General features: G+C 35.9%; 1 protein-coding gene across 24 annotated transcripts in view; it reads left to right on the plus strand.

Annotated features, from left to right (window-relative positions):
- Positions 1-26,987, plus strand: part of AFDN (afadin, adherens junction formation factor) — a 132,961-nt gene that overhangs the window by 84,011 nt on the left and 21,963 nt on the right. For all 24 annotated transcript variants that reach the window (XM_074863019.1, XM_074863031.1, XM_074863042.1 and 21 more), the window contains 6 exons: positions 1,300-1,498; positions 3,209-3,312; positions 5,921-6,007; positions 25,919-25,984; positions 26,136-26,209; positions 26,712-26,830. In XM_074863019.1, coding sequence (XP_074719120.1) covers positions 1,300-1,498; positions 3,209-3,312; positions 5,921-6,007; positions 25,919-25,984; positions 26,136-26,209; positions 26,712-26,830 — 649 coding nt within the window. The remainder of the gene's footprint in view (positions 1-1,299; positions 1,499-3,208; positions 3,313-5,920; positions 6,008-25,918; positions 25,985-26,135; positions 26,210-26,711; positions 26,831-26,987) is intronic.

The following is a 26,987-nucleotide window of genomic DNA, read 5'->3' on the forward strand; positions in this document are numbered from 1 at the left end:
TGCAGCAGCTTTAGGTAAATTAATTGTAGTAATTCTGTCTTGATGACAGCAAAATCACACATGTCTGGGGTGAGTTCTCTTCCAGAAAGAATGCTGGTTAACTAGAGGTAAAGATACTTTCAAGTATTGATGCTGCCTGCTCATTCAGATGTAGTGATGAGTCAAACCTGGGGCGATTTCTTGGTTTCTCAGGCAGAGCATGCAACTTGGAAGAGACTGAGCGCTCAGAGAATTACTACTTACATCTTTTTAAAAAGTTGCCTGTAACTTTGTTTGGTTTCACTTAACAACTGAATACTTTCATGCTAAAACTTAGGCCAGCCTGAGGGATATAAGGTAACAGAAAAATGAACTGTTTCAGGAGAGAGAGAGAAGAGCCTTTTCATTGTTCACTCTTTGGAGTAATTTGGGATAGATAGAAGAATGTAAAAACACAGAGTGTTTCTAGGACTATTACTTTTTGCAAAGTGGTTAGGAATTTTATTTTTGTTAACTTCTGAACTAATTTTCTTCAGTTCATACTATCTAGTAACAGATACCCTACTGAAATTTTACAAATAGAGGGAAAAGTACCGTGTGCTACATGCAACAACAGTAGCTGCATTGTGAAAAGTATGCTGGTATCATAAAGCTTTTTGTGCACCAAATATAAAACTTAAAAGTTCCCTGCTGCACTCTGAGTGATCCAGCACTTGTGTTGTGTGCTTCTACAGCGTTATTTAAAAAATAGATCTACCTTAAGGTACCCTTCATGTTATAGTGAATTCCCAGGAAATGTAGAATTAAATTAGTTTTATAAAACTTCCAAACTAGGGAACTGTATATGCTGTTGGTCCTCTGTGAGTACCTGTGTCCTGATGGAGCTGAAAATCCAGGTTTACACAAGTTGTTTGTTTCCTTCCTATTTATTTAGTCTTACAGAAGTATATATATACTCAACAAAGTGTCAAAATTTTAAAGCTGACTATGATTCCACCTCTGCATATGCATGCTCTCTGCTATATATTTTTAAATACAGCTCTCATATCAAGTAAAACCATGCACCACAAGTTTCAAAAATACTGAAGGAAAAGTAAATGCTTCTGTTATGTTCTCTAACTATGTAATCTATGGGCTTTAATCAAATAAAGCAATGCAGCATTCTGACTGTACATAGTGGAGCCGAAGAAGTTTTATATCTGATAATTTACTTTCCAAATTCCTTTTTCTTGCACTCTTAGTATTTTCTTCATGTTAGGTTTTTTTCCATAATGAAAATTATCCCTTTATAGTAACAATGTATTTCTGCCTTCTGTCCAGGAATTGATAGATAATGTAGTAGCTGTTGCAGAAAATACAGCTGATGAACTTGCTCGCAGCGATGGCCGAGAAGTCCAACTGGAAGAGGATCCTGACTTACAGCTACCTTTTCTTTTACCAGAAGATGGCTATTCCTGCGATGTTGTTAGAAATGTTCCAAGTGGTTTACAAGAATTTTTAGATCCACTCTGTCAGAGAGGTTAGTTCTTCTGTTATTGTACAACGATCCTCTATTTTTTGGTGTAATGAACACAGAATGCAAAATACATTTTAGTTAAATGTAGACCACTTTCTTTATGTATGTTTGAATCTTCTTATGTTGTGTTCAAGTGACTCATAAAAGGTATGCAGCATTTTTTAATCCTTACCCTTTCTTCCTGTCCCTTTCATTCACTTTCAAAGTTCTGAATAAGCAGTGCTGAGTTGCCAGTGCCTACTGAAACTTTGTTTTGCCTTTGCTCCAGAGCTTGTTTGGATTTTGGTGCTAGAACAGCAAAGATTTACCTAAGTATAAATTTTGTAATACTTCAATAATTTCATAGTCAACTTCTAAAGCTAATATGAATTAAATAGTTAAGTCACTTTTTTACTCATCAGCTGCTTCCATGTAACATTAAAAAAAAACAGGCTTAAAATAGTTCTTTTAACATTCATCAATGTACGAACATATGGTTTGGGCATTTGTAGTCCAGCAAAATTTCAGATGACAAGTAGAGAGCTCTTGTGGTTGTACAAAAGTGATCTAAACTTGAGAAAGTAAAGCAGGAGGTCTGTCCGAGCATTTACAGTGGATGAACAAGTTGTGATCCTTACCTTGTAGTACTCAATTTATTAGAAGCTTTTCTGTTACTTAATTTCTTAATAATTTTTTGCTTAAAAAGCAGTTGTTTAAAAAATTCCACTGGAATATCTTGGTAGGTAGGACAGCAAAGGAGGCTATTGACAAAGCAGACTTACTCTATCCTGTAGTGAAGTTTGCAGCTGTTGGTTCCAATTTAGTTTACAGAAAAGCCATATTCTTGTGTTAAAAAAAGGTAGGAAACAGACTGGATTTGACTGTTTTGAAAGGACAGTGAGTTACAGAGGATGCAGTCTTGAGACTAAAGAAGACTAGTAGAATAAATAATTAGTAAGTGTAATTCATTTGCCATACAAATGTCTGTATAGTTACTGTAAGTAAGGCCTTTTTAATGCATCCATTCAAAATTTTGCTTTTTAGGTATCTCTTAAATTATGCTGAGGGACTGGTTTGCCATAAATCAGTGAAAGCTCAATTGCTGAAGGATGGTCATTGTGAGGAGGGGAATCTCGTCTTTTTGGATGGAGTGATTTGTAATTTGCCTGGATTCTCGCTGTCCCTGATTTAGGAGACAATGTTGGATACCTCTCAGCTGCTTTCACTCCTTTTTTCAAAATTCTAGGAATTGCTCAATTAACAAAAAACAAAGCCCCACTTTTAATTACATAATTGCATTAAAAAAGTAACGAGTTCTGCCAAATATATGCTGAGACTGGTTAGCTAGACTCTGCAAAGCAGAAGATTTCTGCGGTGCTCTCTTATTCAGAGTTCTGTTGGTTTGTATTCTAAAAGATGGCTTGGTGTTTCATGTCTCTTCTGAGTCTGGTTGGTACAAGCAATATTTTGCAGCGCAAGAGTTTTCTATGAGCTTGTGGTGTTTTTTAAATACATATGTTTCTCAGAAGCAGCAGCTATAGAACTATAGGATTTTGTAGATCCCATAAAATTTCAGTGAAGCACATAATGGTATCTAAGATGCAAGATTCAACATACCAGTGAATATAAAAAGGTAAATACTGCTATTTGGTATTTCCTTGTGGCAGGCTATTTGATTTTAATTAATCTGTTGAGAAAATACCTCGACTATGTTGATGTTACTTGTTCTTTTAGGTTTTTGTAGACTAACACCTCATCCACGGTCACCAGGCACATGGACAATATACTTTGAAGGTGCAGACTATGAAAGTCACCTGTCACATGAGAATGCTGATCTAGTAAGTATTGATTCAGTGAATAATTGTCAAAACTGATGTCTTGGAAAGCCATTGTGTTTTATGTGACGAGTTTTAATCCTTACTAGGAAGAACAAGCTTCATAATTAAACATGTAGTTCATCAGTGATTTGCTGAATTTTGTAAGTCAGGTTTTTTTCTAGGCTGTGGCATGATATAGTCTCTCAAGTAAGCAAACTTTGCATTGTTCCCCCACCCTGGGGATACACAGTGAAGAAATTCTTTTTAAAGACAGGCAAAAATATATATGGACATGCATCTTTAAATAACTTGTAATGTGAATGGAGCTGCAGGCTGCTTTTATTGATAAACTGGCAGTTATCAAATGAATGTTTAGTATTAAGTTGTAATCTGGTACTTTTTATTCCGCTAGGATTTCAGGAAAAAGTATTTAGCTTTCCTTTTCATTATATTTATTAAAGAAGAGTTCCACTTCAGTGTGAGGTGGCTTTTTTTCTGTTGCAGGGGGTTTTTTGTTTAGTTTTTGTGTTGTTTTTTTGTGGTGGATTGGGGGTGGGGGGGGGGGGAATGTGTGTTGTGTGTGTGTTTTGAATATGTGATAACCAAGAATATAAAAGTTACAGAACAGCTTGGTTTTGGAAAGATGGTGGCTTTATGTGAAATAACTTTTAGAGCAACTAAACAGAAATAGCTTCATATTTATAATTAGTATTTCAATAAAATCACAAAGGCCAACATGAAACTAGAACTATGTTCCTAAGGCCTTCTATGAAAAATACTTGCCCCTCACTATTCAGAGGGACTGGAAAGTTTCACCTACTCTGTTCAGAACCCAACATTTGTCAGATGACATTATGCTGTCTTGCTGCAGTGGCCCAAAGAATGTGTTTACTTCACAGAAGAGAGCATCTCCTAAATCTGTATGATTGGTACAGCAGAGCCCAGTCTTGAACTGATAAGCCAGGCTCTGCAAGCGTGATGTATCTTGGTAAACAGGTATTTGACTGAGGAAAATACAGCAGAGACATTCTTGAGACATGCTCTTCCTCCTCCCTTTGTTGCTCTAAAGAAATGCGTTTTTTAGAGCCAGTGGGAACAAAAGTCATCTGAAGTTATACTAGCTACTTGCTGTTCCTCATACTGAGAAAAAGCTATAGTAGAGTTGTGGACAGTTTTCCTTACAAAGACTTGATAAAGAAATGCAGGATGAGTGGATGCTACTATTTCATTCAGCCATGAAGATGAATGCCGTGCAAGACCATTCAGATAACCTGATCTAATCATTCTTCTCTCTGGTGCATGTATGTTAATTGAATGTGCCAAGCTTGAGAGTTCTAAATCTTTAGTCTTGGTGTCTGAGCATTGCTCTAAATGCTGGTTCAGAAATCACCTCTTGGTGCAACACATCTGTATAACCTAAATGCTAGGTAAATGTTCCATTTTATAGCTGTGAGGTCTTTTGCTTTTGTTTTTGTTTTGGGGTTGTGTATTTTTTTTTTCCTTGTGGGTTTTTTTTTTCATCCCCAAGCCCAAACTATTCTTACAATTTTGCTTTTGTTGGTAGTCTGGGGAATTGCCCAGTGTGGGCAGTCCTCCTCAAGTTTTCCCTGAAGAGTTAATTTTATTCTTAGACCAAGAAAGAAATTCAGTATACACTAAATGATAAAGTTATGTTCCCAGTGCCTTACCTTTTCCAGTATGTATGGTATTTGTTGAATTAGTTTAATAATGTTTCTATTTTAATTAATGGAAAAAATCCTATTTAAAGTAGGAATAGATTCTGCTGTTCTGCCATCCTTGGCACAGGAGTGATACAATACTCCTAGCTTAAAAACTACTTGCATTTCTAGTACCTAATCAAAAAGTGTTAATATTTTTTGAATTAATTTCCTTTGCTTATATTTTTACTTTGTTATGGGTCTTGTGGAACTTGAAGTTAGGTTTTAATATGAATACAGGCTAGGGTGCTTTAACTTACATGCTTCACCTAATGAAGACTGATGGCAAATTTTTGAGTAGAGGGAACTGGCAATGTTGCAAAGATATAAAAAAAATACTGAACATGTTTAGGGGCTCAGGCTGTATTCAAGTTACAGAGTTTTCAGAGGTGAAATTTTTTGGAACTTTCTTTAGAGGCTTTAATTCTGCCTTTGGAAATAATTGGTCTCTTAATATCTTTGGGAGAATTATTATATTCTGTATGCAGAACTAAAAACTGAGCTCCATGTAGATCACACTCATGTTTCTAATAGGGACCTACCACGTCTGAACTTCAGTTTTCGTTAAAAGTTACTACAGTTTTATAGGCCTGTTACATTTCAAAATCTGAATTATTAATAATCTCTTCACTGAATTAGAGAAGGAGAAACAATGGGTAGACTTCAAAGCTTTGTCAGTGTTCACAACCCAGGTGTAGTACTTGATAATGTGAATCCATATTAATCAAATGTTAGAGATTCTACCTTTAAAATGGAGTACCAGACATATTATTTAGGATGTGAGATCTACTGCTGCAGTAGCAACTTAGTTTTGATTGTAGAGGAACTATTTTGTGCAGTAATTTTCCTAGCCTGGCAGTGAATAGTGAACTCTTGTCTTTTTTTCTTCTTTCCCTTTCCCTGTTTGATAGGCTCAGCCTTTGAGGAAAGAACCTGAAATTATCACTGTAACACTAAAAAAACAAAATGGAATGGGCCTAAGCATTGTTGCTGCCAAGGTATGGAAGTCGGTTTGTTTAAGTGTTATTGAAAAAAGCTTTTTTTTTTTACCAGCCTACTGTGGAAAATGTTAATGGAAAAATCTATTTCTTTTCAGTTTGTTGTGCACATTATGTTGATCATACTTTTATTCTGGCTGGGGAATGTTTCTGTAAAATACACAGATGTGAACAATGCAAGAGGAAACATAATATGGATGTAGTGATTATGACATTTAAAATTAAACCTGTACTATAGGTCTATTAATTTTTTCAGAGCCAAAAATTGGTAGTGTTACTAAATGGATTTAATCAACAAGTTTATTTAATGCTGCTGCTGCAAAGCAGCAGAAGTATCTAGGAAAGAAAAGCAGTAAATGTAAAGAATAAAATGTGTGTAGTTTTTCTAATTTGAAAAAATAAAATAATTCAAATATATACATTAAAGTTTGTATGCTTTCTGCTATTAAGATAACACCTTATCTTTCACAGTGTACAGATGCATGTATGACTTCAGTTTTGCTTCTTTATAGTGGAGAGCTACAGCGTATTAAGTAGTCTGGTGAAGGAGGGTATGCCTCTTGCCCTGACTTGCTGAAATTGTGGCTGTATGCTGCTCTTAGTAGCACTAGGTAGTAATGTATAGAATGCACATACAACTCCAGCCACCAGATGGAGGACTCCACTAGTTGGTTTTGCTTTATTAACTGGGTCACATATCAGACATAATCTTTGAGTTTTAAGCTTGTTATAAATCATGCAACTGTGATATCCAGAAGTCCTTGTTGTAATTATGTGGTGTGAAACAGAGAACAAGTCTTCCCTAATGTCTATTCACTGTGTAGTACTTGAGACTTCAGAATGCTGTAGTCCTCCTTGGCACTTAGTGCATGGGCTGAAATGTGACTGGTTTACTGCTTTTAAGTTATCTCACATAGTTAATTGCTTCCAAACAGCACTGGTTTTTTAAGTACAATTTGTTCATTTCACAGTCTGTTCTTGAAATCGTAATCTTGCATGGTGTCGGCTTTTAAGATTTATTTCTGACATCTCTAAAGGAATACCAGATGTCAGGTGTGTATTTCTAACAATTGACAATTATTGAGGAAACTATTCAGGATCTGAAAAATTTAACTCGGTATTCTGCTCTTATTTTGGTGGAGTGGGTTAATAATTCGAGAAGCAAATACTAGATCTTGAGATAGGCCACATTAAATATGTATCAGACTTCTGGCTGCCATCTGCATTTCTGTTGAATGTTTCAAAATGTGCAGTGGAAAATTTTTTTTTCACTTCAAACTGAAATCTGATTATTGATTTAGCAGGATATAATGGTGAAAAAGTTTTCATTTTCACTGTAGCTGGCTGGCTTCTATACATTATACATTGTTTTAACAACTGACACTGAACTGCCATTAGCAGTATGTAACAGTGCTACTGGTCTGTGTGTAAGCTTGATTTGAAAGTTTCTTACAAGTTATTTAACCAATTTCATGATTTAACACGATCAGTGATGGAAGCAGCAGTCTTCGTCTCAGCACAGTTGCAGAAACACTCACCAATTCAGGCAGTGATTGCATTTCATTTTGCTGCTGTGTGCCTGCTGCAATATTGGAATTCTGATTTTAAAACGGTTATGTCTTAAATCTTGAACTAAAATAAGCAAGAGGCAGGTTTTTATCTTACTTTCAGTGCACACAGAATAGAAACATTTGCTTAATTTGAAGTCAGCAGAAAGTTCATTGGATAGGAATAATCATCTTGCATTGTGTTGGAACAAGTTGCTGTAGTAGTTAAATAGGATTATTTTCAAGGCACTATTTCAAGGTGTTCAAAGTTGCTTCTTGTGATTATAATTAATAGCATGTTTTTCCTGTGTTAGGCGTTGTATAAACAACAGAGTAAAGAATAATACAGAGGCATTAATTTTCTCAATCTGGCCAGAGCAGAACAGATTAGAGAATTGAGTGAGCGTGACTGAGAAGCTAGAAGTAGTGGGTGGATTTTTTTCTTTCTACTCATATCTCGTTGACTTTTGCTAATAATTTTCCAACATGTCTCAAGTCATGTGTGCTGCTTTGCCAGCATAAAAATGAAAATTCTCTTTTTTTTTTCCTTTGCCTGAGGAAAATGAAGGAAGTCCAGGAGACAATTTGTGAAATTTTTCTAAACATTAACTGGATAGAATACCTGAAATAAGAGGGAGAGACAAGTGTGGGAATAGATTTAGCTTTTTCCAACTTTTTTAGTAGCAAAAGGTTGGCTATCAAATGCTCATATGAAAGTATGAAGAAATGAATGCTCATATTCAGTTTCAGAAATACAGTTACTGCTGCCATGCACAGGATCCCAGCTGATTGCTGACCCAATTACATTTATTGAACTATTGGTTTCTAGAGTGCTTCAAAAGTGCTGTAATAAAAGAAAATGCAGCGGCTGGTCAACAGGTGGCCCTGCTCCAACCAGTGAGAGACAACCCTGAACTTTTCAGTTTTGGTTAGGAAAACAGTTGGTTTTTTCCTGTGATGTGACAAAATAGTTGCTGTCAGTAGCATGCTGTGAGAATGCCTTTGCATGTCAGTGCTGACCTGCCTTTCTTGTTAAGTCTTAATGGGCTCCTCATACTTGTCACAGACTTTGGATGAAGTTCGTTAAAATGTAGGTTGGGGATATCCTAGAGATGGATGAAATGAGCAGATTCTCAGAGATCGTAAAGAAAAATAATTCCTACTGACTGCTTTTCTTCTTTCTACCCATGGCAGAAAATCTGCACTTTTCTGAGTAATCTGTGCTCATCTCTGAGGAAACATCTAACAAAAGTTATCATTTGGTAATTCTTTGGGGTTTTATTAGTTTGCAGGGGTTTAGTAGATAAATGAAGGCTGTGCCAATTAAGAGTTTTTAATGGGGAAATTAGATACCATGACTTACCCCTTCCACACCAAATGTTCTTAGTTACCAAATTACAATCAAAAAAGATGGAGTTAAAGTTAAGCTCATACAAGCGGAGAAGTGGTGCAACTTGCATTGAAATGCTGTGCACCTGCTTATTCTTATGATAGATGGTTTCAGTTTGTCATACTAGGTGATTGCAAACACACTGACATTAATGTAAAACTAAAACCAAACCAAAGGAGGTAAGTCAAGGAGCACATGGAAGTGTTAGGTCCCTGGGGAACCCTGTATTTGATCATCTTTCAACCTAATGACAGGTGAAATGTTTAAGTGTGTTACTTATAATTAAATAAAATATGAGTAACTGTGAAATAGAAGTTTTAAAGGCCTGCCAGGAGTGCCAGAGAGAGCAGAAATGCTGCGCATCACCTAGTTCACCTCACTTTGCTGTAAGGGTGTTTTCTGAGGCAGGACAGCCCCTTTGAGCAACCACGTAGTAAGCATGTATGCTATATGCGTACTTACCAGAGAAAACAAGTTTAGTTATGCAACAACTGTTAGCTGCCAGAGCACTGTAAACAGTCTTGTGTTTGGGTTTCGTTTTGGTTTTTTAGATTGGGAAAATACCTAACAGCATTTCTTAAACTGAATGCACAGATGCTTATTTTTATTTAAAGTTAAATTGTATAGCTTCAGAAAGTGATCCAAAAAGGTAACTTGTTGTTCTACCCTTTTGTAGCTATTGCATGTTTTCTTACAATAACGCTCCTGTAGCTTTATTAGCAGTAGCTTTTGTAATGGGTATATGGAAATGTAGCTGGTAGGAGTGGTCGGGCATTGGGAACAGTATTGCTTTTTGAGGTTGTGTGCAGACTTGGGTTGCTCTAACTCTGAAAGATGTTTTGATGTTAAAAGCTGCCTGACTCCCAACCACATTGTGGTTAAGTTTTTATGAAATCCAGATGATTTGGAAGCAGCGTGTGCATGCAGTTTACTTTAAAAATATATCGCTTTTTGGGGGCTTTCGCATGTGACTTCTCAGCCATCTGTGGGCCAGCACATTACTTCCTGTTTAATTTGGAGGTTTTTTGTCTTTTGTACAAAAGGGCTCCCTTTTTGTTTTTTCTAGCAGTTTTCAAAGTTTAATAAAGCCTCTAAAGTAAATGGAAGTCAGAACAGCATAACTGATTACGTAAGAGTCTGAATATTGTATTGGTTATAGCTGGTGTTGATAAATGCTACACTGTGTCATAGCATCCAGTTCCAACTTATCTGGATGGGTATCTTGGAAAATCCAGCAGACTAGAGTGGTTGTTGCTGTTGAGGGCTGAAAGAGAAGTGGAGAATTGTTTTTTTTCTTTCAAGGATCTGTAGTCCCGGAGATCAAAATGTGGTTTTCTGTTGTTGGAAGAACAGAATCCATGGTAAGTCTGTTCAGGTTTCTGTTGGGACTGTTTTTCTCTGAAGTTTTAAATACTATCCCTGTACTTTTTCCTGCTCTCTTGCTTGTTTAAACCTGCCAGTAGTTATTTGTTCATGTAGCAACAATGTAATACAGCATGCAGTTAAATATAGTCAGATGTTAGTAGCTAACTTCCTAAAATGTAGAAAGAAAAAAACTAATTTTTTTAGCTTGTTCTTCATATGCACTTTTCAAATTTGTGGAAGTGACTATTAATATGGAAAGTTTCAGGTGTGATAACTACTGTTTTATTGTAGCAGAGCATGAATAGCATGACCTGTAATCTGTTTACTTGTCATATTAGTTGGCTTTAATCCAGGTTCTTCTAAAAGTCTGGTTTCCCCTTATAAAGCCTTAAGTAGAATTGACATCCCAAACAGTATATGCAAGATTTTTAATACTCTGTAGACCGTTCTGAAAAGACCAAAACATGCAAATACGTTGCAGTTAGGGTATCTTATGTTCAACACATTCAGAGAGTAGAGGTGTTTAAATTCTGTTTAGATTGCTACTGCACAAAAGAAAGGATTCCCATGTTCTGCAGGTTTTGTTGTTTCGCGTGCTGGTTATAGTCATTAGTATACTACAATTTAGTTCTTTAAAGTATTGCACACTTTATTTCTTGCTCAGTCATCTTTTATTAATATAAGAGAAAAGGTTACCTTAAAATATATGCAAGCACCTTAAAATGCCTTTATATGTGCCTGCTGGCATATAAATCAGAGTGTGTTTTCTAGGGTTTTTTAACAGATGGTTAGATTAAATGTTCCCCATGTGCTTGCTAAAATAGGATGAGATGGTGATAAGGTGCTTCTTTTTTAATGGAAGCATTTCAAACACTGAATGAGAAAGTTCATCAATAAATATTCTGGGGAAGGGGCTTACTTTTCTAAAAACAAGTGTGTGGCATCTTAACCATAAATAATTTGTATTATTTAGCAAATTTTTTTTGTCCTTAAGGTATAATCATTCTAATTAGCTTTATTTTCTAAACCACTGATTGTCATTTTATATTTAACAGTCAATTTAAGGTGTTAAGTTTAAAGAAGGTTCAAGACTACCAGAAATGTCAATTTCAATGTGAAATTTTTCTGAAAGTTTGTTATACAAATATCTTGTAGATAATCTGTGTGGAAGGTACAGACTTAAACATTCATTTAACAATATTAATATTTTTTTTCAAAATTGAAAATTAGGTTTATAGTTAATAATAATGGTAAGACAATCTACTAATTTGATTCTCTCTACTCTGTGTTTGCAAATATAGACAGTTGATGGGGATTTATTTTTTTTAGCTGCTTGTTAGCTCTTTACTTGTGGTCCAGGTCTTGAGATTTCAGATACCTCAGTATCTGAAGTAATCTTGTGTCTGTGCTTTCTAAGTATAAGGAAAAATTTTGCACTTTCCTGCCAGCATGAATTAATTGAAATGTTTGATTGAGAAGATTTAGAAGTTGTTTTGTTTTTTTAATGTTTGATACTAATTTACATAAGCTGTCTGAACTACTGATGTTGCCTTAAAAGGCTTCTTAGGAGAACTTAAATAAAAGTATACTATTGTCATTTCCAGCACAGATTTCTCAGTCTCACAGGAATAAGATAGTATGTAAATTGCCAGTTTAGTCTTTGTCATGACAAATAAGTAGCTGTGTGTTAGCAATTTTCCTGTTTCTTGTTGATTCATAACTTCCAGCAGTGTTTTTGGTTAAATTTTGGTACCTTGTAGATGTTCTATAAAATTTTGCTAGTGCTTTCATATGCTGTTTAAAAACTAAAGCTTATGCCAGCACAGCATGACTTTTATTCTCTCTAGCTGTGAGACCACAGCTCTGCTCAGGCAAAGTGTTTCTTGTCTTATTTATTCGCTTGTATTTAGATTGATACTGCAAATGGGTCACGCAGACATTTGTATTTAATGCCTTCCGGAACAAAGAGGGTTTTAAAATTCATGTGCCAGTTCTTCCTTGCACTAATACCTTCTGTATGCAGGCACTTGCTAGCAAGCCTGCAAAAGTTATAGTGCACATATGCTTTAGCTAGAATTCCTCTACCAGACTCCATTCAATTCTGGCATTCAAATAGCTTCCAAAATTCTGTTTAGATACATGTTAATACAGCATTTTAATTTTAAATTTTTTCTCCTACTAATGAAAAAGGCTTTCAGAAGTTAACAAATTCTGTGTATGAATAATACTCTCAACTGGAGTAGAAATTTAGGTACTTAGTAGTACACTATAGTGTACACACTGATACTGTATTAAGTTGTATCCATCTGAAACTGCAGAACAGCATTACGTGGAAGATTGTGCTGTGGGGTCTTCTTGGGTTGTAATTTGTCCTTAACTATAGAGCCAAGAGCCATTTCTTTGAAAAAGTGCAGAGATACAGGGTGGTTTTCTTCCAAAATAGATTGCCCAGTGTGTCTTGTCTGTGAAGTCCTATCCACAGACATAATTAAGCTGAGGCATTAGTTCAGAGTTGCCTTAACAGGGAAGAACATCACTGACATTGCAGTGCAACTTGTAGATTGGTACATAACTCTGAATAGCCCTTAGTTTGTCACTGCTTATAGAGTATTTATAGCAAACATACATTAAAAAGTTAACCCTTGTTTAAACAGGCCTCAAGCAATGTATTTTCCTTGAGCACAACAAAAGATTTTTCCTTTGAAACAAAAGAGAAATGGAACCAAACAAGCTAATGTATTTAATTTCTTTTGTTAAAAATTAGGAGTGCTTTTATGCATTTGTAGAATATTGTATGACGTTTAAGTTGCAGCATTTATAATGATAAAAGAGGCTTCCTTTTCAGAAAGGTTAAGAAAGATTAATGAATAAAACTTGCTTAGTCTTTTGCGAATGACGTATATAAAACATTTTCCCTTTACTCTTACCACTTTTGTTCTCATGAAACAGGGAAAGTACAGTTAGGTAGAAACTGTTGTATACTTGATTCCAGTCTCAGAATGAGACTTCAGGCCAGTTGCTTTAGCTAGTTCGTTTAGTTGCTTTCATCAAAGAAGGTATCTATTAGAAGCACTCAATTTCCAGAGTGTGAGAAAAATCACATTGTTACAAATTGATATACTCCTGTCTAGCACAGAAGACACTACAGCTGTTTGCATCAGCATGCCTAATTTCAGTGGTTATCTAATTGCCTTACTAAGGTTTCTGAATACCATAATTATTTTATTTAAAAAAAAACCCCAAACTACTACATAGGCACAAGACTACAGTACTGCATATTTTGTTAATGCCATTTCAGGAATTCCATTACAGAACACCCTGGGGTTCTTTGGTCTTTTATCTCCTGGGAGAAGCACACCTTAGGAAGATAGAGCATATATTCACTTGCTTGCTCTAGTGTGCTAGTCAATCTTGATTGCAAACATTCTTTTGTAAAAAAGTAACAGGTAACCCTTATTCTGTTAAACAGAACAAAACTCTTCAGTCCTTTCTCTTTACTCCTCTTGAGGCTATTTGTAAATAGAGGTACTGGATATCAAGTTTCCAGGTTGTTGGATGCTTCAGAGTCCTGTGATACTTACTGTATTGCTTGCAATCTAGTGGGTTTTTCTCTGAATAGTAAGACACTTATTTTTCATCTGTTTTCCCGCCCAGTGCAATTTAAAGCTGCAACGGAATTCTCCATAGATGATAAAAACTTGATGTTTCTTGGCCTGTGTATAATGTTGATTGTCACCAAAGTTTGAATCTCCACTGTTTAATTGGAAAAGTTTTGCCCACTTGTGACTGTAGTTTGTCCAACTCCAAAAATGTTTGGTTTCCCCCCACCCCATGTACAAGAATTTGAGAGGGGAAAGCACAAGTTCACATATGTGGAAGATGGGTCAGTTTTAAAATTCTTTTTAAGTCAGGGGATGATGTTACGTGGAGCAGCTGTAGCCGCAGCTAACAGACCAGCTTTACATACAGTACGCTGGTTCACCACAGTTATGTTTGGAAATTCTACAGGGCATGCTATGAAATATTTTGTCTAACAATGACGGATTTCCAAAGTCTCTACATTGGTCTTGAGACAGCCGAGGCCTTTGCTTCCTCTGACAAAGTGTTTTTTTTCTGATATTCAAGGCCAGAGAAGTTTGCCCTCACTGGAGGTGGGACCAAGAACTACAAAGTTGGCCTTTCTCATTCCCCTGGGCTGACAGCAAGTAGTTCAATGAGTTGTAGATGTAGTGTGTTCAGTACATAAAGTAGATAAGTATGTACTCATCCAGATACAACCTACAAAATGCATGCAGCTTTAGGGACTGTGAGTGTTTGGGTGATAAGAAAACTTTGCTTTTACCTCCTAGAGAGTACATTTGTAAACTGCCTGCATAGTTTAGTAAACTGGTATTTTTTAAAATGCTTACAAGCTTGGGTTATTTAAATGCTTCTAGACTAATTACTTGCCAGGTAGGTCAGATTGAGACTTCATTTTGTTGCATAAATTTGCCTTTAAGGATGTTTATAAAAACTTAGACTTTTTCTGTGTAAACTTAAGAGTCTGGAATCAGAAACCTAGCCCTGATAAAAATGAGTAAAATCTACTCTGGGCATAGGCAGGTAAAAGATTTCAGGCCTGATAGCTGGCATCAGGCTTGATAGCTACATTTCTGTCCAGTTTTGTTTAAAGACATTTTAGTTGCAGGGATTCATTTTCGTTTTTAGTTGCAGGGATTCATTTTCGTTTTTAGTTGCAGGGATTCATTCTGTCTTTAAACTGTTTAATTTTTGTAAAATACAACAGAAGCTTAATGAAAAAGACCAGCTTGTGGAAACAGTGTCATCCTTGAACTGTTGTGAAAGATACCAGATCCTAATATTTCAGCAAGATATATTTGTGTATGTATGTATATATGTGTATGTACATGTGTATGTGATATCTACATTATTAAAATGAAATCTTTGTAAATGTTTGCATAATTATGCAAAAACAAAGAAAGTATTTGATTTTTTTAAATCTCCAATGGTTTATGTGAACCACTGGAGTGTTTTGACATGCAGTCTTGGTATCTGAAGCCGCTTAAATTGGAATATTATTTTGAAAAGATTGGTAGCTGTATGGCACACTTTTGTGGATTCAGCCAAACTATAATTGGAGAGTGAAGATACCTTTGCTTCAGGAGTAGTTTTTCGTATTACTATTTATGTGAAGCTTGAAACCATTTAAATATTCATGTGTTTAAGACAGAAATCTTCAAATCGGTATTGAAAGGTCATTAGGAAGGCTTTCTTGCATTTTATGTAAATAAAAGTAGTTTTTAATACTTGTAACATTTTTTTAAAAATTGTTACTGAAGTGTATTTTTTTTCTTCAATCAAACGTGATACTGCCAGTCTTTATTGGAAGCTGTTCATTGCTTCAGTTTTATTGGAGTGATAAACAGAACATGTGAAGCTAAACAGGTATGGGCAAATGATGGTATAGAACAAGTAAAGACAAGACCTTACTGTTAATTGTCTGGAGCATTACCAGTTTGGTTAGGTGCAGATGCATAGTTTTTCCTTAATTAATACTACAATTTCGCTGTCATTCCTAACAACTGGAAAAGTGTGCTTGTAATAGTTTTCATGGTTTTAATTCTAATGATAGATATTGAAATAGCTAGGTCATCCTACAGATGTACTAGAACTGCAAGAATATACCACGTCACCGAAAGTACAGCTAGTTTGTGGTCCGCCTAAGCTAGTTGTGGGACATGATATTTGAGGATGGGAATAGCTTAACTGTTAAAGAGGTTATCACCTTGTTGATACATGGACCTTCTTTCCCACTCTGATACCTTCAGATTGGGGTACTGGAGGGGCTGTGTGGTGTCTAGACACCTCCAGCCCCTCATGCTGCTGGTGGCAGATCCCCACGTAGCGTGGCATGGGTGGCTCGCCTGGGAACCGAGCTGTGTGTTGACACTCACCAGAAGGACCCACCTGTTGTTTCCACCATGCCGTTACGGCTGCTTGTCCTGGCAAATACCAAATGGGAAGGAGGAGCAGGCGGGATTTCTTCTGTCTGCTTTTAATGCTTCCATGGTGACTGACTCACCAGCTCGTGGGCTAACTGTGATGCTGCCATTAGGAAGACTATATCTGATGTTCCTGTTACTCAGACTTTATATACAGTTGCACTATATGGCATGTTCTGATTTTAGGGCTGATGTAATGTACATGAGCCAAAGTTTCCTGTGTTTGTTACTGACAAGGAGGTCTTATAAAACTCATCTTGCAACACAGCAACACTAGCAATGAGATCTATTCTCCTTGAATACTTTCTTTAATTCTGTCATTACTACTGTAGTCTTGTACGTCCTCAATTTTACATTCTTCTGGAGTAGGAGTAGTTGTTTCTTTTTTCATATCACTGTAGTCTATCTCATTCTTTTTCTTATTATTCTGATTATTCTGTAGAAGTAGCTGTAAATTTTTTTTAATGCTGCCTCTTCTATTTCTATAGTTCTCATAGTAATTTTTTAAGCAAATGGAATATTTTGGGCGCAATCCTGTTAGAGCAAGGAGGGGCTTGCAAAATAACACTAATTGTGAAAACAAGTATGGACTACTGTACGCTGATGTGTTGCTTGATAGATGGCCCAGATGATAAGCAGATGTGATGGAAAATGACTCGTTTCTTGTTAGGCTGTTTCAAAAGCCAAGCTTAAATTGCATTATCCAACTCAGTCCTTTGGCTTCTTTAACTAGATACATAGAATATGATAGAATTTTTATAGTCAAGCAGAGAATCATACCAGGCTTAAAAGGGACAAATACCCATTTGGACAGCAGGTGTGAAATCTTTGCATACCTTTGTCTGCCATAAATCTTAGTCAGCTGAGTGTATTCTTGTGGGTTGTTTTTTTTTTTTTTCCTTTGGCGCATTAAATATGCGATTGACTTGGATTTGTTGTATCAACTACCATTTTCCCTCCATTCTCCTGCTCACAGCAAATTTCCAGATTTTTTTGAGGTTGCAGTCTGTGTGACCTGAAGAGTGGAAATCCCATGAACAAACCTAATATTTGGGAGGTTTGTTATTTTCTTCACCTTCCAGATTCTCTTTTAATGAGGGACTCTAGTGCTGGACACCTTTTTTTTTTTTTTTTTCCACTTTTACTGCCCTGTGTTAGTGCCATGACTCTTAAGTGTATTGTAGCAGCATTCTAGAGACTGAAGTTGGGCTGACCAGAGGTGCCAAAATTTGCTCTTTATTTTCTATGGATTGCCATAGTTGCATGAGTTTTCAGAACTTTTCTAAATCTTTTAGACCCTACAGGAAAGTCATTCAGTCAATTAATCTGTTTGCTCATTCAGTAAATTCTTTACTAAATTCCTTTATATCAGGTGATGTGTCCTGGGATACTAGCTTTAAGTTTTCCAGTTGTCCTCCTGCTTATTTAGAAAAGATATTTATAAATGAAAGTTTACAGTTTTTGTTACTTCTTAATTTTCAAAATGTAAGTACTTAGCAAGCACTTTTTCTGAATTAGTGGAGAATATTATGTGTGCATATATACGTATATGAACATATATGTCAGTATGTACCAATGTTAGTTGTACTATATGTGTAACAAAAGAATTTTAAAAGTTGTTGTTTCAGGTGAGACTTTAATTTTGACCCTTTTTTGTTGGCTCTAGTCTGTTTGAATTCATTAATCTCTGAGATAAAAAATAGTTTTTCTTGAAAGGGCTGAAAGCTCTTGCTGAAGTTCCAGTCTTTGGTCATATTTTCAGATGAAGTTCTGTTGATACTGTAAGGGTATTGGGGGTGTTGGTTGGCTGTTGGTTTTAGGTTTTGGTTTGGTTTTTTTATTCAGTGTGATGGAGGAATGATAAAACATCCTCTGAAACAAATAACTACTGCTATTTTTTTTCTCTTACATGTATAAGCTACTTCTTTCTTGTTCATGAAATCCTCTGCTGTTTTAGTGTATATACATGTTACTTTACGGTTTGGGAATATAGTCTGCAATTTTAGTTTCTTCTAACAGATCAGGGGTTTTTGCTTTGAAAAGCATTGATTTGGGAAGTTTTGTAGTATTTTATATAATATTTCATTACATAGAGGGGGCACATCCATTTTTTTTTATGATCAGTTTATGGTGTTTTGGAATTGAATTACAGTATTTATGTATTTTACAGTGTTTCGTAGTTGAATTGCAATATTTACTACATGAGTGGACTTCAGGTGCAGAAGATTCCATGTCAGTTCATGTGTAGGGTCTACTCAGTTATTTGAGAAGGTCCCTTGTCAATTCAACTACAAACCACCAGAAAAATAAGTATCTCTTGTTATAAATAAGTTTTCCTTATATGTGCTAGATAAGAACATAGCTGAACATTGTTGAACAATGCTTACACTAAACTAGGGCCTAACTAATACCACTTCAATAATTTGAAGTTTTCATTTAATTTCAAATGAAGAGTTAAATTTGCATGGACTATGCAACCCGTGACCTATGAACAGTACTGATGTGAAACTCCCAACAATCGTCGTCATCCAAATGTGTAATAAACTTAAGCCTCTCTGTGTTTTATTTCCTTCCTTTTATTTATATCCTCGGGTTGTAATTTTAGACTTCATCTTGTAAGATTTTGTTTTTGTTCTGTGATAAGAACTATTTGAAACTAGGCTACTGTGACAAAAATAAAGCTAGTCCTCTTTTCTAAAAGCTTACGTATTTTCTGTCCCACTTTAAATATTGTGGGCCAGAGTATGTAGGCCACACAGATGCAATAAAGCCAGATCTAAAGGAAATAGAACTGCTGGTGAGTTTTAATTGCTGGATTTATTGATAGTGATTCATATCTCAGTTTTGTGGTTATCTTCTTGACTTGTAGCTCCTTTCATACTTGCCCTAAATGAGGAGGACTCGTTTATTTACTTTTTACAAGGTAGTCTGGTCACTTAAACATTTTCCCATACATTCTTTTCTTCATTTAGATTTAGGATAAAGACCTGACTTACCATTCTAAGCAGACTTCTGTATGAAGCAGTGTCTTGTGTTTGCCTTTACCTCCCAAGTAGGATTAGAAGATCTATTAAAATTCCATCTAAATATGAAAGTTCCCCATTGTTACAGAATTCCTGCAGCAACCTGTACGTCACGGCAAATTTAGGATTAATTATTCTCATACTCTAACTAAAGTCAAGTGCATGCCGAACTTGCAAGTGTGGTATGTTAACATCTTTCAACTTGTGCTGTTTTAAAGCATTAAATTACTTCTTAAGAGTTAGAGGATAAGAAAAACTTCATACAGGTATTGCATCTCATGCAGATGCGTGGCTTCATTCTGGGTACTAGATCTAATTGTTCTCCTCAGTTTCCCATGTGCGTTGGTTGTGTACATCCATCTTAAAGATGAATAAACCCAAGCACAGAGAAGATTATTGTCATGAACCTTTTTGTGTTTTTACTCAGACCCGACTAAGCTTCCTGGAAAAAAAAGCGGACATTTTTATCCTGTTGTGTAATTACATCAGTAAAGGTGTGTTGTTTTTTTTAATGGGAATACATTTGCTTCAATTCTAGATATGCTATTCATTTCCATTCCTTGCTTTAAGTTAGGATGATTTGTATTTTTCACAAATCATTTTTAGAAGGGGAATGGGTGGGCCTTGGCAAAGTTGGGAAGTGTCTTTTGGGTGCGCTTGCCATGCAGGCTACTAAAGCTTACAACGAAGATGTTTTTCCGCTGTGTAGTTTGCTTCTCTGTGTGGGAATCTGGATGTTTGTGGCTCTTCTTGGGTTTTGAAATTGTTTTGGGACTCAGCTTCCACTAGAAGACTTTTACTCTGCAGATACTTCTCAGAGCTGCTTGACAAGTCAATAGGTGACCTATAGTAGGATTTAGGAATTCAGAACAGTTTAAGTTTGTTGGGTCAAAAATCACATTCACCAAATAGTGGAGTCTGAGGCTGCAGCAGTGAAGCTCTGATTATTTTATGTCATGCTGTTTTAACCCATTTGAGAATTACTTGGGCAGTGTTTAAACTGAAATACTCTCTGTTAGGTCAAACTTCCTTGGCATTTTTCTGTATTGCTTATTAAAAAGACTTCCTTAGTGGAAGTTCACAGATAGGCTCTAAACATGGGTGAATGTTCTTACATTTAAAAGACGAACAATTCTTGGCTCTTATTTTCCTTCTCAAAGAGGGCTTTTGGGTTTCTAGCAGTGAAAAGCCCAGTTTGGGGTCTGATGTGAAAGGCCTACCTGATATTTGTCTTATATATTCACAGCCCCTGACAATTACACATTTGTTAGCACAGGTACACAGCTTCTGTAACTTCATAAAAGTTAGCACAACAGCTTAACGACAGTAATGTCACCCCCCCTTATTGATCCAGGCCCCTCCTAGCACCCCCCTTTCCTGTATGGTTATGAACAGTCATGCTGTGCTGTAAACAATTTTAGGAAGCTGATTTGGTTGAAAACAAAGCTTTCATTTGGGAGGAGAGGATCTGGGGATTGTCAGCTTAGCCTTCAGTCAGATCTGTTGTGGGACCTGCCACGACACAGTAGTGCCTGCAGGGGTCCAAGTGCAAGACAGCATGGGAGCAGGCAGGTGGGTGGGTGGGTTTCTTCGTGACACTGCATGAGTGCGCTGCTAGTGTCATTGGAATTAAGTTAATATAATGTTTTTCAAAAAATACTGAAATGTGTAAATAGTGCTCCACTGCTGGCCTCCAAATTTAGTTCTCTGTGCTTTATGCAGTTTTTATGATCTGGGTTGTTCTTTCATACTGATTATTTAACTGTATTGTAAAAGTACAGAATGGGGGTGTTTTCTCATTTTGAAGTTCAGGTCTAATGTTCTTGAAGTATCAGAATTTTTAAATATCATGTTCCCTTTCTTCAGTTCACAATTCACTGTTTGTCTAAATCAGATCAGCTAATACCTTCCTTATAAATCTTTTTTCCCTATGGTTCTCCTCTTTGGCTATGCATTGCAGCAATGGATATCATTTAGAGCTAAACAAAGGAGATCTTCAGAGTAGAGTGTTATGCTCATGCAGTTCGGTTCAGGGATACTGTCACCCAGGTGAACTGAAGCAGCAGTAGTAGGTTTGTGGGGTTTTTCCAGTTACACACCTTGAAAATTTCCTTAAATTGTTGCTGAAGGGGAAGGATTTCTCACTTTTTTCCTCAAAAGGCTACTATCATTTAACTTTCTGCAAGGAATGTGGGAAAAAGTTGCTTCAAGTGTGAAAGAAAACAGGTAGATTAGTAGCACTAGACAGTTTACTACTGTGGGTGTGGCTTTTTTAAATCTAGAATTCACAGCAGTGTTTTTTGAAAAATACTTGTAAAGTTTTTTGGGGTTTTGTATTTGACTATATAGATTTGAGAAAATGTGCTGCAGGTTCCAGTAAGTTAATCTTGAGTGGGTGAGAGGGGCTTATAAACCATCTTTTATGCTTACTAAATTCTTGCTTTCCAGAGTCATTTAACTTCTCTACAGTTGTGTTCTTCTGTTCAGACTAACAGCTTTATAGATACACATGCTTTTGGTATTCAGGATTGGAGAAAATAAACTGAAAAGAATGTTTACCATATTATTGCTACTGATACACACATGTCATTGCTCTGTGTTGTTTGTGAGGGAATACTTTTGTGTTGACCTTCACATTCCTTTGAAAGAAAAGCACATTAATAAGCAGTTTACAAAGAAACCTGTTTTATTGTAATGTCAGTAAATGACAGGAGAAAAATTCATGTGGTGTGTGTGAGAATTTTTCTCACTTTGGAGTTTAGTGTGCATGTCTAGCTACATATTAACATCCCTTTTGTATCTTTAATAACTGTACATTTCCTTCTAAGGCAGTCTCCTGGAAGGTGGAACTGAAGCAAAATTAAGTCTGTTTTAGTAGAAATTAAGATTTGGATGCAAATTACTATAAAGCTTAGGGTAAAAGTTGAGGGAAGACGATGAGTTAAATTTGAGGATGCTTAGTGAGAAGTCTTCCCAAGCATAAGTGAGAGCACAGGCATGTTGTTAGAAACATTAAATGACATGTGAATTAGGCAGAGAAGGAACTCATTTGTCCTAATAATATGTGAGTAGATGTGGTAGCTGATAAAGATTTTTTTTTAATGTAATCTGAATGGAGATTTATTTTTAAATCATTTTTTATGCTTTCAAAATTCATTAGTTTTGTATTAAGTGAGATGACTTGGAGCTAACACATCTGCTCATAACTTCTCTTAAAAGAACAGGAAAGGGATTGACAAACTGTATAGGCTTCATAAAAACATTTAAAAAGAAGGAATAAAGACTAAAATGTCAGCTCCTTCAAATCATAATGAAGAATTACTGTAAGGCTTATACCACAGGAGCAGTTCAAGCAAAAATCCATCTGATCTGGTATCTTCCAGCTATAGGGTGCTTAGCCAAAGAACATAACAAAACAAGTGTAAAATGGTTCCTCCTGGTTTCTAGCTTTCTGTAATTTCAGAATTTCTTTCAGAGTGCATTATATCTGTATCTTTTGTTTTTTTCTCTCTCTCTCTGAAAGCCCTTTAAGGGCCGTTACATGAATCTATGATCTTTTTTGTGCATGTTTACACTTTGGCATCTATGGCAGTCTTGTTCCTGGCAGTTTCCCAATTTAATTATGAAATGCTATGGAAAATGTTTGGGATTTGTTTTTTTGTTGTGTTTTGGTTTTTACTTTTTAAAGTATGCTAGCTGTGCTAGCATGAGTAAGAAAGCTTTCTCTGTTGGCTGATTAGAGAGATGATAAATAATCCAATCTGTGCCACTCAAAATCCCATAGACCTTTACTTCCTTGATGGTTACTAAGCTGAGGAGTCCATGTCTGTCTACCTGGTTCTCTCAAAAAAACTATTCCATGTTTCTGATCATCCTTGTTATCCTCTGAGCCTCATAGTTCTGCTGGTGTCATTTTTGGAAGGCAGTAATCAGAATTGTAAAGTTTCCTAAATGTAAACCTTTTGGATTTTTAGTGACTGTGGTGGTTTCTGTTTTGTTTGTTCTTTTCTGTTAGTTCTGTTGGCTTCCAGATATTTGAGCTGATATGTGAAGATGGTTCTGAAAACAGTGACTAAAAAAGATCTTTATTGAGGAGTTAAAGCTAGTTTAGAAACTGTTATATGGATATTTGTGCAATTACAAATGTTTATCCCATCACTATCTGCAAACCAGTTCATGGGCTTAAATAAAAGGTTTCAACTTCATTTAATGTGCACTAACAATCATAAGCATAAGAAAGGTGATGTGTATGGATATAGTGTCTAATGTAAAGTCACAATCCCAAAACTGCTTGATTAATATGTGCATTGTTCTAAGTGGCAATGCTCTTCTAAAGGCTTGCTGGTTTTACCTAATCTTTGACTGTATTAGGCAGATCTTTGTTTGAATTCCTGGACCCAAGGGGATGAGATTCTTGCTAGCATCCTTTGAAGTTAGGACAGAATAAAAGCAATGTCAATCCCAGGTGGCTTCAGAGGCTTCTGGTTAGTCTTAGATAGTCTGGCCTCCTAGAAGAACTGCTCTTTGGTCTGTGCAATTAACATTACCACATGATGCAGGAGGTTATAACTACAAGGTGGGTAGGTGAGTTGCTGTTGACTCTTTTGCCCTTTGGAACTAAAGGAGCTTGCCTCTAGGTGTATGTAGTGTTTGGAGGCAGATGAAGGAGCATATAAACCCCATCATCTTTGTTTTCAGTTCCCAACAAGGTAAGGTGGTAACTTGTTCTGCTGCCAGTGCCCTGGTGGGGACTGGTCCCTTACAAGGTTTGGAGCATTACTTCACATTTGGACCAGTGAAATACATTTTCCCTCATTAATTCTCCAGTGTTCAGCATCACGTGATCCTTCTCCAACTCTTGGTTTTGACTTAGTTGATAAATTTTCTGTATAGTAAATTCAGTTATGTTATTGTTTGCCCTTTTTCTGGAACACTTACGAGCATAGTGAATAGCACATTCATTCAGGGCTTCTCTGAAAACTTCCATTCTTTGTGAAAACTAACAACTTCCTATCCATTGTTGAATCAGTTATTATCACCAGAACTCCTGGTAAGATATATTGCAACGACTGTCTTGGAAGTCTAGCTGTTCTGTCAATAAGATCATCCTTCCCTGTATGCTTCTTGGTTGGTTGGGAAAAAACAAAACAGATTTGTGAAGCATGATTTCATTTTTCATTATTTTTATCTAGCTATGTTTTGACTTGCATTTCTCATAACTTTAACTGATCTTTTGATATAAAGTTGAAAATATTCTGCAGTTACCTTGAAGTTTTTAGAGCCCGTTATATTCTTTCCAGGCAAAGAAAGTGTCCTTACTTCAGTTATTTATTGCACTTTTTTCCCTTTTATGAAAAATTTGGACGTGTAGAATGTTAATCTGGAATCATGGGACTTGAATGAATTCCTTTTCTGTGGCTTTTGAGTAAACATTTGGGATTAACCCAAGCTTTAATGAATAAAAATAGGTCTTTCACTTGCTTAGAAAACCATGTGCAACACTAGCTTTTGAATAATCTTCACCTTGATTTTTATTTTACTTTATTATAACAGTGGAAGCAATGAATGCTTTTGCTGTGGAAAAAAAGAAAGGCGTTGGTAAAGCTGGGGTTGGGGGAAGAAAGGAGGATGAAGTTACATATTCAGTATCGAAGTAACTTGGGGAGTTATTTCAGAAAACAACATTACAGTAAAAACTGTGCTCTGTTAAAAACTTGGCACTCTTCCAAGTAAAGAGTGTAAAATGGCACCATTTGCTATAGTAGATAATAAAATCACAAGTGATTGTCTTACGTTATAAGCGACAATTTAAAGGTTTGTGATACTAACATTTAGACTGATCTGTGTGGTGTCTTGTAAATTGGAGCATGTGGATGATGCAACAGCATGGCTTGAATAGATGCTTATGTTCTCTTGTCTTGAATCTGTCTCGCCGTAAGTTCACTGTTAACAGTCCTTTCAAAATTTAGCGGAATACTTTGAAGCAGATGTTTTATGAACAAAATCTCATGGTTTTGCAGTAGACTCAAATATTGGCTCTGTCAGCTCTGAAAGTCTTATAATGTCTACTTGTTTAATTTAAAACTAGGGCACTGTTTGTTCCTTTACACTAGCTCCTTCACGGTCCTAACAAATGTAAAAAGCATTTCTATTCCTGTTTCTTGTAATCTGCAATTTACCTTGTTTCATTTGGGTATTAGCAAGGGAAACAATGCAGTCTTTTGGAACATAAAACATAAAAAATAATAACATGCATGTAAAAGTGCAAATAAGTATTTCTTATTAGAAGGGGATTAGAACAAACGTCTAAAGCATAAATTTTAGTTAATGTATTTTCTTTCTTATTCAAGCTTGCATTAAGACCAAATATTCTTTGCTTCTAATAATGCTTGCAGGTTCAATAGGCCTAATATTAAAATTTTCTTTTGACTTTAAATGAATGTAACTCTTTTCTGTGTAACTGTTTTTTTCCAGTTGTGGAATATCTAAAAGTTTACCTAGCCATGTAAAATTCTGATTAACACTTGTGGAATGCTTAAGAGATCGAATATAAATGTAATAAATTAATGCCCCTTTCTCTGTAGGGTGCTGGTCAAGACAAACTTGGAATATATGTCAAGTCTGTTGTGAAAGGAGGTGCTGCCGATGTGGTTAGTAATATTCTTAAACATCAGAAGTTCAAAGGTAGAAAGATCCTTTGGAAATGCTTTTAAATCCTTTGTTTGCTAGTGTGTGAACAACTGTTTCAGACCATGTTAGCGTTGGTATATGAATTTTCTTCTCTCTTGAATATGTATTTAGGATGGTCGTCTGGCTGCAGGGGATCAGCTGCTCAGTGTGGATGGTCGAAGTTTGGTGGGCCTGTCCCAGGAAAGGTATGGAATGCTTTCCTTGAGTGTCTTTACATGAAGAAAATGCTAGAGTAATAATTTACTGGAAAGGGCTGAACCTTATTTTTTTACATGTTAGGCTTTGTCTTGGCTTTTTATAACTGCCTATGAATAACTTTAGTAACAAGTTCAACTGTTCATGTAGTATTTTCTGTATATGACATGGGTTATCTATGTAGAAGAGATTGTATTACACTTTTGGGCTTTAGTTTTGGGCAAATTTTATTTAGCTCTAATATTAAATATTTTGACTTCTGACCTTTAACTGCAGAAATTGGAAATAGTACTTGCCTGTAGGACGTCTTCTAGTCATCATCATCATCTAACTTTTTTCAAAATTGTTTTAAGTATTAATCAGAAAAAGAGTGTTTTGTCAAACAAGATTACTAGAGTAAATGTGAGAAATCATGACATACAAGCTGATAATAATGCGAACTAAGTAATACAGTGCCTAACTCTGTTTTGGTTGCTTTGGCTTTTTTTGCAGGGCAGCAGAACTTATGACTAGGACAGGTTCTGTAGTAACACTGGAAGTAGCAAAACAAGGAGCAATTTACCATGGTCTGGCAACCCTGCTTAATCAGCCATCCCCCATGATGCAAAGAGGTAAAAATGCTAATATTGTTTATGTTGATAACACCTTTATAAGTCATAGGATGCAGAAAATACAATAATTCACAGTAGTTTGCCAAATATTACCAAAATATTAAATAAGAAAACATAATTGCACAGAAAATAATAATTTCTTATCAAAAATTCATCT

Source organism: Strix uralensis, chromosome 3 (genome assembly GCF_047716275.1).
Source record: "Strix uralensis isolate ZFMK-TIS-50842 chromosome 3, bStrUra1, whole genome shotgun sequence".
Classification (NCBI taxonomy): Eukaryota; Metazoa; Chordata; class Aves; order Strigiformes; family Strigidae; genus Strix; species Strix uralensis.